At 36.1% G+C, this 14,572-nt stretch overlaps 4 protein-coding genes across 15 annotated transcripts; 2 read left to right on the forward strand and 2 right to left on the reverse strand.

The window, feature by feature from the left end:
- Positions 1–254: 254 nt before the first annotated feature.
- LOC112790646 (small ribosomal subunit protein eS8) lies at positions 255–3,099 on the reverse strand. Its single transcript, XM_025833148.3, has 5 exons — positions 2,434–3,099; positions 2,268–2,340; positions 1,074–1,407; positions 768–937; positions 255–525 (listed from the first exon to the last, which is right to left on the reverse strand). The coding sequence occupies exons 1-5, from the start codon at positions 2,435–2,437 to the stop codon at positions 450–452; spliced, it is 657 nt and encodes a 218-aa protein (XP_025688933.1). The 5' UTR covers positions 2,438–3,099; the 3' UTR covers positions 255–449.
- Positions 3,100–3,938: 839 nt separating this feature from the next.
- On the forward strand, positions 3,939–7,729 carry LOC112790698 (probable cytokinin riboside 5'-monophosphate phosphoribohydrolase LOGL10). Of its 12 annotated transcripts, none has more exons than XR_003196780.3 (5): positions 3,939–4,353; positions 5,264–5,449; positions 5,808–5,992; positions 6,072–6,544; positions 7,197–7,729. XR_003196780.3 is itself a non-coding variant. In XM_025833236.3 (4 exons), the coding sequence occupies exons 1-4, from the start codon at positions 4,114–4,116 to the stop codon at positions 6,466–6,468; spliced, it is 1,008 nt and encodes a 335-aa protein (XP_025689021.1). In that variant the 5' UTR covers positions 3,939–4,113; the 3' UTR covers positions 6,469–6,661. The 12 variants fall into 12 exon arrangements, 3 of the variants coding, with proteins under 3 accessions (XP_025689021.1, XP_072057903.1, XP_072057225.1); XR_011865198.1 differs by having other exon boundaries at positions 5,264–5,396; positions 5,812–5,992; XR_003196782.3 differs by having other exon boundaries at positions 7,192–7,518.
- Positions 7,730–8,241: 512 nt separating this feature from the next.
- On the forward strand, positions 8,242–11,649 carry LOC112711043 (disease resistance protein RPM1). The gene is made up of 2 exons (XM_025763587.3): positions 8,242–11,092; positions 11,373–11,649. The coding sequence occupies exon 1, from the start codon at positions 8,242–8,244 to the stop codon at positions 11,059–11,061; it is 2,820 nt and encodes a 939-aa protein (XP_025619372.1). The 3' UTR covers positions 11,062–11,092; positions 11,373–11,649.
- A 633-nt stretch (positions 11,650–12,282) lies between these two features.
- Positions 12,283–14,534, reverse strand: LOC112790728 (chloroplastic import inner membrane translocase subunit TIM22-2). Its single transcript, XM_025833264.3, has 5 exons — positions 14,145–14,534; positions 13,989–14,053; positions 13,817–13,889; positions 13,647–13,700; positions 12,283–12,856 (listed from the first exon to the last, which is right to left on the reverse strand). Exons 1-5 carry the CDS (start codon positions 14,359–14,361, stop codon positions 12,609–12,611), a joined length of 657 nt encoding a protein of 218 aa, XP_025689049.1. The 5' UTR covers positions 14,362–14,534; the 3' UTR covers positions 12,283–12,608.
- Between the last annotated feature and the right edge of the window lie 38 nt (positions 14,535–14,572).

Raw genomic sequence — 14,572 nt, forward strand, 5'->3', positions numbered from 1 at the left:
TGTGAGTGTATAAAAAGGTAAAACCTGGTTTCAAATTTCATTGTAATAATAATTGTAAAGCATCTGCTGTATAAAATTAAAAACTTTATTATAATAATTCTATTTCTTATTTTGACTCATCAATCATGCTACTTAAGTTTTGTCCGTATAACTGTTGGATGCAACAGAATGAAGCACAAGAACACAATTTAAAGGGGAAAAAAAAGCCTTTACATGGAAGTCAATGGACTAGAAAATTATAATGGCAGTGCTAATTTAATTTAAATAGGACTCACTATCAATATCATTAAACAGTTCAAAGTTCCGGGTTTTGTTTACAACCCAACATCACTACCAAAACAACCCATAGAAAGTAGACATTCTAGCAAAATGATCACCTTGATTGTCTAAGATGTAATAGTTTCAACAAGATAATTCAAAGAAAACTAAAATGGAGGAAATACAACATCTTAAGCAGCACCCTTGCCCTTCTTTTTCTGAAGCTTCTTCATGTAGAACTCAAGCTCTTTGCCCTCCAATATATATCTGCCATTAGTTCAAAAGAAATAAATGTTGACTACCAAATAAATTAAGTTCCCGAAGACTCGCCAGTAAAATGCAAAATCAATGACTACCTCGCCCCACGTGCATGGACACACACACACTCACAAGAAGATAGAAATTTTCTAATCTAAAAAAGAGAAACACAAATTATAAATTTTACACTAATATCAGTGTCAAAAGATCATGTACTTGATACATCTAATAGATAATGGAATGTTACATACCCATCAGCACGACCACATTGACCGGGGCGGGATGAGATACTAGCCAAGAGGCGACCACTTCCAAATTGTTCTTCAATGTGGGAATCAAGCACCCGGGTTTGTTTACGCTTCTCCAACTTTCTCAAGACATGGTTACTCTTCTTCACTTCTTCGGTTGCAGTTTCAGCATCCTATTAGAGCAGACGCAACCAAATTATGTTGAGAAATGCCCTCAGGCAATCAAAGTAACTGCTATGAAATTTCACAACACTATTCAAGATTGAAAAAGAATCTCAATCTAAGAAAAGCACATTGTTTAACTTGTACCTCCCCTTCTTTCTTGCCAGAAGTTGCACCCTTCTTCTTGCGACCAATGTCGACACCATAATGCTGGAGATACCACTGTTTGAAAGGTGCAGCATCAACCTGAACGATGGCACTCTTGACCAAAGTCTGAGTTCGAACAAGTTCATTGTTGGAGGCATTATACACCACATCGAGAATCCTCGTTTTGCGAGTCACAGCTTCACTACCCCAAGAGTAGTTCCCAGTGTCAAGCCTCAAAGCACGCCATTTTACATTCCCACCTCGAACCCTGATCCTCCTAACAGTTTTGTTGCTGGAGAGCTTTGTGTTTGCTGGTTGCCTTCCAAGCTCATACCTATAAACCACATTAGATAGTAATTATAATCGTATAAACTGCAATTTATAACTAATTGTCTTCAATATTAGATTTTCATCATATATTAGTTGATGTATCATGGCGAACTTAGATTAAGTTTCATCACCAATTCTCCCAATAACAAAGCCACGCATGTGTGGAAGGGGATTATACTAGTTAGTGCTAATAGTCTGATACACATGTCTCAAGAATCAAGAATCTGAATCAAAGAAATGCTAGCTAAACAAGTTATTTTCGCAACCCAGTCTAACAAAGTCTTTCTTCTTCTTCTTATGCCTCTCCTCCTTCTCCTCTTTCTTCAACTAAAATTTCTAGTTATCAATCTTTAAATTATTAGACCAATTTAGTTAAACTTAATTACCAAAATGACTTGGTCTTCTAAACATAAACAACTTGGGTTGGGGTCAGCTCACTCGTGTTCTTTTTTTTTTTTTCCTTCGATTTGGAACTCACTCGTGCTTTTAGTCAAGTGTCGAGAGTTTGAATCCCTATATATATGAAGCAATTTATTGGCTCGCGGCAAACCCTTGAATATAGCTCAAATGTAGCTCAGATCCGCTAGGTTCAGATAAGCCGTTGGATTACCTAACTGGGAATATAGTTGAAATTCGAAAAAAAAAAATCCTAAACAACAAATGGAACGGGTTTCTCAAGTCAGATACATGTCAAAGACCTTCAACTATTCAACTAAACCAATCAACACTCGACGAAAGAAGAAACATAGAGCAAAAACAAAGACATTCATTCAAATATAAGAAAACCTTTAAATATTAAAAGAGAGAGAGAGAGAGAGAGAGAGAGAGAGAGAGAGAGAGAAGGAAAAGGTAGAAGAGCTATACTTTCTCTTCTTCCTCCAAACCTTCTTCTTGCCACCAGTGGCGCGCCTCTTGTGCATAGAATCACGAGAGATACCTGCACACCAAATTCACATCATTCAATCACTCACCATCCAAACACTTCAAAGAACATCAGAGAGAGAGGGAGAGGGAGAGAGAGAGAATGCACCCATTTTGGAAGTCGAAGGTGCCGCTGCTGGCTACTCAGCAGAATAACAACGGAGGAGGAGAAAAGAATGGGGCAATCTAGGATTGTGGTATATTTAGCTCCAATTGGGCTCAAAATATCAAAATGAGGCCCATTTCTTCATATAGTCCAACCATTGTACAAGCACTCAGGCCCAACGACCAAAGGAAAACGTAAAGGTAAAGAATCAATGATAAATTGATAACCCAACAGGAACAATAATAATAACGGAACTCTGGGCCTGGGGAGTCTTTATCGGGTTGCAAATTGGCAGTGATGAAGTGGGGGTTGCTTAACTAAGTTGGGTTGATCCAGTGGTTAGTTTATTAAGTGTCGAAGATTCAAATTCTGCCTTGTGCATGCAATAACTTATTGGCCACCAATAAACTCTTAAGTAAAATTCAGTATCGCGATAGATTAATCTTTTGCCTGTCGGATTAGGAGATACATGAAAAGCTAGAAAGGGAAAAAAAAAAGTGGGGGTTGCTTGGTGAATCCACCAAATATCGAAAATGAGGCTTAATTCAATTAGTAAAACTATATATTTCTTAAGACGCTGCATTCCATTTCAACCAACTATTAAATATAAAATTTTTAGTGTTGTGTAGGTATGCTGTGGTATTTTTGACCCCAAAAAAAAAAAAAAGGGTGGGGTTGCTTTACCCCGTAATGTTCTTTTAGCTCAATTGGAGTATGCAAAATCATGCTTCATGCACCACGTTGGTTGTTAGGAAGAGTTGATTAGTACCCAAAAAAGGAAGGATGGAGTAATGACAATGAGAATGTATTTATTTAGATGAACTTTTGCGAATAGGTTTTCTTTTTAAGTGATTTATTTTTTCAAAAAAAATTAAAAAGATAAAAAAATTTTTATATTTAGATATTTTATGTAAAAATATTTTTTACTTATAATACTAAAAATAATTTTTTAAATAAATTTTTTTTAAAATATATATAAATTATAATTTTAAAAATATATTTTTTAATATTTTTATTTTTAATACTAAAATTATTTTAAACACTAAAAAAAATGATTATTTTTTTCATAAAAAATTATTTAATAGTTAAATTAGTCTCTAAAAAATAATTTATTTTTTAAATTTGTCTTTAAAAATTTTTATCAATTAAATTAGTGCTTCAAATATTATAAATTAATTATTTTCGTTCTATATTCACTCAACTAAAATTTTTTATAAACGATTAATACTATAAAAATATTAACTCACATCATACATAACACCTACTATATCTAATGGATGAATAATTGAATATACATATTTTTATATACTTAAAAAATAATTAAATTGATTGTTTTTTATAAATATATTTATTTAGCATATAATTATACATGTTAAGTATTATATATTCTATCAGTTAATATTTTATATCTTGGATAAAAATTATTAATTGAGTAATAAAAAAATAAAATAATTAATTTATAATTTTTAAAAAAGTAATTTAATGGATAAAATGTTTGAGCGAATTTGAAAAATGACATATTAGGACTAATTTCACGGGAAAAAAAAAAAAAAAACTTTTTCTAACATCCGCCGCGAAACAAGTTGTAAACGCTTCTGAAGGAGACACAAAAGAAACAAAACCTTGGTTGGATTGATCGTCAATATCTGAGGCATTTCGGAGCGAGCGTGTCAAGGGAATTGGATGGGATTCTGTGTGGCAGGATCGTTGGATTCAAATGTTAATATTATGCTGAGACCGAGAGTGCGAAGCTCTTCTAATGAAGCAAGAATCAGGTCCCCTTCTTCATTCTGCGTAGCATCGAATTTTGATAGCGTTAGTTTCAAGCACTCTCAAAAGCAAAATCATAAGGCCATTCAAACAAGACTTTTTCTGTGCAAGCAAGACTCAGTTGAGTTTGATGAGAGGAAGAGCCCAAATGAGGTACCTCACACCCATGCTTTACATTTACTATCTTCTTTCTTTTTTTTTTTCTTTTTTAGTGGCTTTTGTATGCTTAAAATTGGTATTATGGAAAGTATTTCAACATTTTGATGGAATAGTACCTTTGCCTTGAACCTTGAATTTATGGATATGGCAATAGAAACAGAAACACAGTAGTTTGACTTAATGGCTACATTATTAGATACGGTTCTCCACTATGAACAAGAAACTTTTCAGGAGGTAGTCGCAATCAGAGCTTTAAGTTATGAATGAATTAAAGTATGATTTTCCATATGCCGATTCTAGTTTCAATAGAGCAAGAAATAAGTGTGGTCTCCTAGTATTTTGGTAGAACTTGCTAATTGCCTACATTAGGTTTAGCGTTCCTGGATTTGGTTGTCATTTTCATTTTTTTTTATGGTTTTTTATTCATTCTATATGGTAGTATCGGTGATGGTAAATACCACATTTGAGAATCAAGGATGAGAAATGTGAAATGCCATGGGCTGGGTTTTTGTTTTTGGTTGATTTTGTGGTGTGGTTTTGGGGAAAAAAGGGGGGGGGGGGGTGTTGTACAAGGGTAAATAAGTCGATTTAATTGGGTAATTGTCACCTTAAAATTCTTGGACTTAACATAACCCATAGATCCTAGCGCAATCCTTTGGTGCTTGTTGCAGCTCTATGAAGTAAGAAACAATAACAAAATAATAGATCAACCTCTTTGTGTAAATGTGTAATAACAGGTTCTCTATTCTACATATATAGGTTCCCTTGAAAAGAAGTTAATAGCAATGTGCATGGGTTTTTTTTTCCCTCATTCCCCTTATATGTGTATATCTCAAGAAACATGTTCGGAATTTCTCCGTGGCCAGTAAACTGACTCCTTAATTTTGGCTCGGTTATATTACAGGTTAGAGAAGAGATCAAACAATGTTACGAACTCATAAACAGATTGGGTAGAGGAGTTGTGTATTTGGGATCTTCAAGGATGGGGCCTGGCCATCCCCATTATGTGCAAGCACAGGAGCTGTCTAAAGAGGCAAGTAATTCATACTGTAACTTCCTGCCTGCTTCTTGCTTGCTTTCTGTGAATAATGTAAGTTGGCATTCCGAAAAACATCATTACTTTCTGGCATAGACAAGTGTGAATATGTTATATTGGCAAAGGGTTTTAATGAGTGGAAAGGAGCCCTAGGGCTTTTAATGATTCCTTTCAAATATTGATTTTATTTGGGATAGGATTACCATTTTGGCTGCCCTATGACGAAAAGCTCCTGGCCTGCTCTTCCCTAACTTATGCAAAGGGATAATCTAGCATTGTTACATGGCTTATCACTTTAGGTGTTAATCATATCTTTTTGTTTTTATATGCAGATGTCTCATCATCTTCTGTATCTCTTTCTGATAAAATATTCTTTTTAAATTATTTACTGTTTTATACATGTGCTGCACAGATAGCAAATCTTTTGGATTGCACTTCATGGTCAGGGGCTGGACCAGGGTTAATGGACGCAGTTACCCAAGGTGCTCTGCAAGCAGGAAAACCAGTTGGCGGATTCAAGATTGGAAAAGAAGCTGGGGAATGGACTGCATCCAACTACCATCCATACTTGCCATCAGAAAATTACCTCACTTGCAGGTAATACCATTGCTTGATTTCTTACTCAATAGATTTGATTGCGAGTAGCTTCTTATATCGTTTTGACTTTTGAGTTCAGGTTTTTCTCTGCAAGGAAACATGGGCTGGTGGATGTTGTAGTAAGGAATAATTCACTCGATAAGACTGCTGTTGTTGCTCTTCCCGGTGGGATTGGTACTCTTGATGAGGTGTTTGAGATAATGGCGTTGATTCAGCTCGAACGGATTGGATCAGAGCTTCCTATTCCGTTCATTTTGATGAATTACGATTCATTTTATTCGAAGCTGCTTGACTTTCTTGATGTTTGTGAGGATTGGGGCACGGTTTCTAAGGGAGAAGTTTCATCATTATGGAAGGTTTGTAACAGCAACCCTGAGGCTTTGGCTTACCTGGTGGATTTCTACGGCTTTTCTTCCAGCAACAAAAGTAGTAATTTAACGAAATTGCATAGCACAGTTGAATCATCCTCCACATAGCACCTTTTTCCCCCTTTTCTTCCTTTAAGTGATTCCTTCCTTCTTCTCAACATAGCTCGATCATGAAAACATTCTGGTAAGTTGTTGTAATATTACTTAGCCATACTATTGTTGTCACCCCAAGTTCTTACAAAATATCTTCACATTCATCTGTATTGTAAAAGTTGTATTTGAATAAAGTGTCTATTGACTATGGTTTAGATTTTCAATTTTAGGTATTGAAGACTCTATTTTCATCCACCCCCATAAAAAAAGGGAGAGGCAAATCAGGTTAAAATGATCAAATTTCAAGATGTGAGTTTTAGAGAATCCCATTAACATGAGTTCCAGAAAATGAAAAATCACGAATAATTTGCCTGATAAAGCTAATTGAGGAACATGATTGTAGTTAGAACATAAGCCTAGTGAGGTTTTGAGCCTAGAATGTGTGGTTTAATACTCTCTATAATTGTAAGCCATGGCTTGATTCTTGATATCTGTTCATTGTATGCATGTATTAAAGATGATTGAGGTCATTTTGTTACATCCCACGTTAAATTTCTTGCCCCTTTGGTTTATATACTAATTGTTTTATTGTTACTTTTGCTTACAACCGTATATTGATATCATTCTTTGTCTTGAGACCATAATCCATACTTTGTGCAATGTTATAGACATTGTGTTTTACATGCTTGTGTCCATACTTGCTGATGCGTGATATGCATTATCATGCTGGAAAATTAGAATAGAAGAGGCGAATGCAGAGGCCTTCCACTTGCATGAGATACCTGTACGTGGAGAACAAGAGAAAGGTTCAGAGGAGAAGAATTTAGAGAAGATCTAAGAAGGAAAGTAGGTAACACAATCTATCAGAAGGGAAGGAGCCCACTCCACTCATTAGTTAATCTTTTAACCTTCTACCTTCTAGTCCACTCTCTCATGCTTCTCCTTGGCTTCTGAATTGGTGGATTGGTTGCCACCTGTCCATTCCCACCAGCTAACTCTTCCTCATTTGTTAGTGGATTTAATTTGCGAGTTAATTTCAGCATGATTCCCATTAACTTCTTTGGTTCTATTTTTCTTCCTTACAGTTTGTTTTTGGACTCCAAATGTCCAAGTTGTTATTTTGGGAGAAATAGACATTTTTAGTTAGTCAACTTTAGGGTTTACATTTATAATTTAGGATTTAGAGTTTAGAGTTTATAATTTAGAATACAGAATTTAAAATAAACAAAATAATTTTAAAAGAATTGACTGATGTTGGCTGAAAAAAGTTGGTTTCCTAACATTACTCTTTGAATTGCTATTTGGACCAGAGTAACAAAATGTTTACAAATTGTGGTTTTTGTTTTCTTTTTCCTTTTTTTTTTTGGAAGTAATTAAGCAAAGGAAGAGAATCACTGTGCCTTGTTAAAAAAATTACTGCACCTTGTTAAGGCTCTTGGAAAATCATTAACATGGTCAATGTATGGCTTTCCTCCATGTGTCAGTGTCAATGTATGATACATGGGTCGTATGTAGCCAGCCTAGCTATCAAACATTAGGGGCATTATATATATACATATTATCAACCATAAACCACTAAAATAATAACTTTTTTTAAGTACCAAAAGTCAATCACTGTTTGGTAAGGGTTAAAGTTCTTTCGAACATATCTAAATTTTTTTAATAAAGAAAGGAAAAGAAGAAAGTAAACTTATAAAGTATGGAACGTGGAGGATATGATCATATTCATATAATTCAGAAGGTGTGGCTGATATACTGCAGATCATTAGGTCATTAGGAAAAAAAGAAATGGCAGAAATTGCAGTATCTTTTGTCCTTGATCAACTGTTTCCATTGCTGAGAGATAAAGCAAGAACTCTCCAAGGTGCCCACAAAGAGTTTGAAGACGTGAAAGATGAACTAGAGAGCATATGCGCCTTCCTCAAGGATGCAGACACAAGGGCTGCAAAAGACAACAATGCCCTTGACGACGATGGGATCAAATCATGGGTGAGGCAGTTAAGAGAAGCGGCTTTCCAGATAGAAGATCTAGTTGATGAGTATCTGATCTACCAACAGCAGTGGCCAAGTCATTCTGGCATTGCAGCCTCTCTATGCAAGGCTGCTAGCTTGATCAAGAATCTGAAGCGTCGCCATCGACTAGCCTCCGATGCGCAAGACATCAAATCACGTGTTTGCGGGATCAAGGAAAGAAGCGAAAGATATGGCTTCCATTGCAGCTCAAGAGAGAGCCATAGTGCGAAGTCCCATGACACTCGAATGGCCTCCCTTTTCATGGAGGAAGCTGAGGTTGTGGGAGTTGAAGCCGCGAGAGATGAACTGATTGGTTGGTTAGTTGAAGGGACAACAGACAGAACAGTTATTTCAGTTGTGGGAATGGGAGGGTTGGGAAAAACCACTCTCGCCAAGAAGGTTTATGACGACACTAATGTGATTGCGAATTTTGAATGTCGTGCTTGGATCACAGTGTCTCAGTCTTACACAATAGAAGGATTGTTGAGGAACATGCTAGACCAGTTTTACAAAGAAAGAAGAGAGGCTCCTGTTCCTGCTGCTGTAGATCTTTCGAGAATGGATCAAGAGTCGTTGATTGAAGAAGTGAGGAGTTACTTGCAACAAAAGAGGTATGTGGTGGTGTTTGATGATATATGGAATGTAAACTTTTGGGGTCAAATTGAGTTTGCTGTGTATGATAATAAGAAAGGAAGCAGGGTAATGATTACTACTAGGAGCATGAATGTTGCTGAGTTTTGTAAGAGATCTGCCTTTGTTAATTTACACAACTTGCGACCTTTAAGTCAAGAAAAATCTTGGGAGCTATTCTGCAAGAAGGCATTTAGATTTGACTTGGATGGACGTTGTCCGGAGGAACTCGCAGATATCTCCTTCGAGATTGTTAAGAAATGCAAGGGATTACCGCTAGCGATCATGGCAATCGGCGGTCTTTTATCTACAAAAGAAAAGAAGGCAATTCAATGGAGAAAGTTGAGTGAAAATCTGAGCTTGGAGTTTGAGAAAAATCCCCATTTGAGTGGGATAACAAAGATTCTAGCTCTTAGTTATGATGATTTACCTTACAATTTGAAGGCATGCTTCTTGTACTTTGGATTATATCCCGAAGACTATTTAGTCAATTCAGAGAGACTCATTTGGCAGTGGATAGCAGAGGGATTTGTTAAACATGAGAAGGGAAAAACTCTGGAACAAGTTGCAGAACAATATTTAACAGAATTGATCCACAGAAGTTTGGTCCAAGCCTCAATTGAAGTTGATGGCAAAGTTGAAAGTTGTCAAGTTCATGATTTATTTCGTGACTTGATTGTGAGAAATATGGAGGATTTAAGTTTCGCTAGGTTTGTTACTAAAGAAGATCAATCACCCATTGTTGGCATAACTCGGCGCCTGGCGATAGCAAATAGTCCCGATGATTTCATCGGAAGTTTAAGTTCAAGTACCCGGTCGCTGCATGTTTTTAGAGTTGAAGAGTTGTCAGAAACCTTTTTGAAGAGCATTGTCAAAAAGTGCAGGCTGCTGAGAGTACTAAATTTCAGGGATGCTCCACTTGGTCAAGTTCCTGAAAATTTGGGAAAATTGCTCCACTTGAGGTATTTAAGCTTGCGCAACACAGACATAAGAACTCTTCCGAAATCCATTGGCAAGCTGCAGAACTTAGAGACCTTGGATCTAAGGCAAACACGCGTCCGAGAGATACCGAAAGAGATTAACAAGCTGAAAAAGCTTAGACATCTCATAGCATACCATCTAAACTTCAAAGTTGACTTTCGCATGTCGTGGGATTGGGAAAAGGGTGTTCAGATGAATGGTGCTGTTGGAAGCTTGACATCACTGCAAACACTATGTTTAGTGAAGGCAAATCATGGTGGAGTACAGCTACTCTCCGAGCTAGGAAAGTTGAACCAGTTGAGATCATTGGCCTTGAGTCACATGAAGCGGGAATATGGAAGTGTGCTACATGTCTCGATACGTGAGATGCATCACTTGGAGACGCTAGAAATAACTGCTATAGACGAAAATGAAGTCATTGATTTTCCTCTTGTGTCATCTGTGCCTCAACTTCAGCATCTACGCCTAAGGGGGAAGTTAGAGAAGTTACCAGATGGTATTCAACAGCTTTGGTATCTTGTCAGGTTGTCCTTGTCATACTCCAAGTTAGGTGATGATCCATTGGAGGTGCTTCAAGATATGCCAAATTTGATGCACCTCTTGATGTATGATGCTGCGTATGAGGGCAAAAGCTTGCACTTTCGAGAAAAAAGGTTTCTAAAGTTGAACGAACTGACACTCAAAAACTTGTATGGTTTGAATTCAATTCTTATTGATAAAGGATCCTTGCCTAATCTCAAAAGGGTCAAGTTAGAAAATATCCCTCAAATGAAGAAGGTTCCTTTTGGTATTCGCCACCTAGTCAATCTTGAAGATCTATATTTTGTTGACATGCAAAATGAGCTTGTTGAAAGCATTGATCCTATTGGAGGTCAACAGCACTGGATCATAGAGCATGTTCCCATAGTTTATGTCAGACACAAAGTTGGTCCAAAGTTCGCTGTATTTGACACTCGCGTTATTCGTCATTCAAGGCGCAGTTAAATCGTTAAACTTCCAACTCTGGAAATAGAAGGTGCAAGCGGCTTTCTTCCGAATAACTTGAAATTTTCTGTTACCACTGTTTATAATTTAGTATGCAAGCTTCATCTAACTCCTGGAATAGTTTTTCTCTGTTCGCATTTCAGTTTCTTTGGTTATATTATTTATTTTTTATGCTTCATGTTCCTTTTAATCATGACTTAGATAGCAGAAGGTTCTGAAGAGCTATTTATTTGTAATTTTTTCAATATAAACAATTGAACCTTATATACAGGCATACAGCTCTGTAATAATATTTTGTCTGAATTGTCCAGAAATTTCAGATTCTCCACGAGGCCCCTTCACAACAATGGCATTGCTGCTCTTCTTAAATGCTTTGGTGAGTGCGAATTAAGCATATTTTCTGAGTTTAGCTCTTTAACCAAGGCACATGAAATCTCAAAATGAATGTAATTGGCTGCAGATATTTTTAAGCTTTTTAAACTCTTAGCTTCAATTAGTTTGTGATTTATGTACCCATGTATGGGTGTTTGTCTTTCAAGGATTGTGAGGCATCTTTTTCTGTTAAAAATTGAAACATTCTCTCTTTCATTTTCAGGTAGTTACTTTGCTTTATTTCATTTTGATATTTCTTTAGTTATATGTTGGAGGAAAAAATTATCAAAACAATGCGTTGATGATATATTATCAAGTTAACAATGATGGTGAAAATTTTGACCTTAACTACTTTTAATTGTGTGTGCTCCTAATAGGTCAACCCAAGTGGTTATCTCATCTCAATTTGTGGATCATTAAGCTATTTTTTAGATTTCATATTTGATGAATATTTGAACTGAGACTGAGTTTGTGAAGTAGTAGAAATTCATGCTTAGTCTGAGGATCATACCAGCTTGACAATATTTGCAGATTGAAAAGTGAGTTGATTAGTAGACTAATAATTCATTAGATTATCAGATTAAGTAAAACAAAAAGGAAGACACTTGACTTTTCTTTAAATTTTCACTTTTTTCCCCCTAATTTTTTGGCTCTCTACCATGGATTTGAACACAAACTCTTTAAAGTTGCAGTTTCAAAATTCATAAATTCAAACTCTTTTAACAACATTGCAGTTGAAGTTCACCTGAAATTTCTGTATATTTTCACTGCAACCAACCATTAGGTAAGAGGTAGTCAAGTATTAGGCATATAACAGATAGTAAAATGATCTAGATTTGATCAACCATATTAAAGGCAAAAACACCTGGAAATTTTGACTGCTAAAAGATAGTACAAATTACAATTACAAATAAAACACAAACGGCATCATTGCCTACAAATGATGGCAGACCTTCCTACACAAAACTTTCTAACTCAATCATGGCGCCAACATTTGAGTCAGCATATGCACTGAGTCAACCAATCATCCTCTACCCTTTTATTATAGCACAAACCTTCAAACTAAGCACAAATGAAGTACAAGATACAACCATGATGCAGCATTTGACACTCAATGAGCAATGTACAGAAGTCATGGTCCTTGTTACTATGTCGAAAAAAAAGGGGTGAAAAAATTATAATGTAGGGAAAGTTCCTTTTCCGCGTTTTCTAAGAGATTCATAGAAATTGGAGAAGGCACTCCTCATTTCATCTGGAAGAGGAAACTGAAGGTGAAGTGACAATGGAGAACGTATATTGTTTTGTGTGCCTGATTTCGTTGAAATGGTTAAAGCTATTGCCGGTTGCTGCTTGTTTAGCCCTTCGAGGATAAAAGAAAATGCCCCAAAAGTGACGCAGCTCTGCAAAAGAGCTTGTGGTGCACCTAGAGAATCCTTGAAGATGAGACATAATAAACCAAGAAAGCAAATACCAAGCACAGAAAATGAAATTGGAACATGAATTTAAGCAAGCATTACTTCAACTTTTACAAATATCAAACAAGCAAGCAAAGAAAAAGAAAATTTGAGTACATTAGAAAAGAGAGCAGGGTCGGCTACATAGATTAAGCAACTCCATAGTGGTTTATCATTTATATTCATATTTACACCATTGTCTAAATGCTGAGTCATAAAATTTTGGGAAGCCATTCAATGATGAAACATCCACACGCCAAAAGAGTGTAAAGGTTCAATTTTGTTCATAAAATTGCAACTGTGTTTTACTTTTAGTCACTAAAATTTCAAAAGTAAATATTTGGTCCCTATCCAGTCAACCATTAACATGATATGCCATGTAGAAAATAAGTGACAGTTGACCAGCTAAACAATAAATGGCTTAGTAAATTAAGTTTAGAAGCTCAGTAGTTCATTTCTGGAATTTCAACAATAAATCGTTTGCAATTGCAAGAACCAAATTGAACATTTATTCCCTCATCAAACCTCCTATCAAGTATCAACCCAATCACAGACATCACTGATTTTAAGTCTAAATCAAACAGTGTCACATTTGAGATTAACACCCTTAACTGCCCATGATATGAAAAATACCATTCCCACCACAATATAAAAAATAAGTTGCATCTTATTGAAGAGGTTCCAAATAAGTTAAGAAGATCAGTTTCCAAAGAAAAATGGTAATTCATAAACTGAATACAGAGAAAAAGAAAATGAAACCTGGAAAACTTAGAGCAAGGCCAGTGCAACATCCAGCTACCCCAGCATTAATGACTGCACATAAAAAATAATAATAATTTAAAAAAAACAGTGGGAAAAAAAAAAAGAAAAAACATATGAAAGCAAATTTAAAACTTTCCTATAATAGGTAAAGATTTTAATTTTAATACCATCATCCTTTCCACGAAGTTGCTTCAAGATACATACAACCAAACTATGAACACCAGACAAAGCTGCAAATGTCTAGACGCAATCACAAGATGAAAAAAATATATATTATTTATTTAGTAAAAAGATAAATATGCAGAGAGAGAGAGAGAGTTCTCAAATCTCAAGTGTAACCTTTGCAAAAGATCCAGCTTCTGCAAAGGATCCTTTAAACCCTTTCTTCTTAACCAATCCAGAACCTGAAACATTAACCATCATTAGTAATTTCGAAAATTGATTAAAGAAATTCAAAACTCTGTGTGTGGAGAGAGAGAGAGAGAGAAAGAGGACCATAGCCAAAGATGGAGCCCAACAATGCGCCACTGGCGGAGTCTGCGGCGAAGCGGAGGAGGCAAACGGTGGGAGCAGTGAACGGAGGGGAAGCGGAAACGACGGCGTTTGAAGAAGGGGTAGTAGAGCTGGTGGTGACGTCAGAAGCGGGCCTAACGGCTGAGTCCGAGTCGGACTCGTACTCGGAATCGGTAACGGGATTATTCGCCGTCGCCATGGGTTTTCGACGGTAAAACGGTGTTAGTTTTTTTCCGTTAATAAAAAAGTGAAAGAAAAATATCCAGCGAAGGGAGAAGTGTATATAACTCTATCTATCCGGTTGTGATAATACCGTAGCGTACTAGCCGGACTGGATAAGACAAATTACTCCTTACCAATAAATCAATCCATCTAAATATTGTTTAGTGTAATAAAAATCTATTGAAAAT

This window comes from Arachis hypogaea, chromosome 1 (genome assembly GCF_003086295.3).
Source record: "Arachis hypogaea cultivar Tifrunner chromosome 1, arahy.Tifrunner.gnm2.J5K5, whole genome shotgun sequence".
In the NCBI taxonomy this organism is placed as follows: Eukaryota; Viridiplantae; Streptophyta; class Magnoliopsida; order Fabales; family Fabaceae; genus Arachis; species Arachis hypogaea.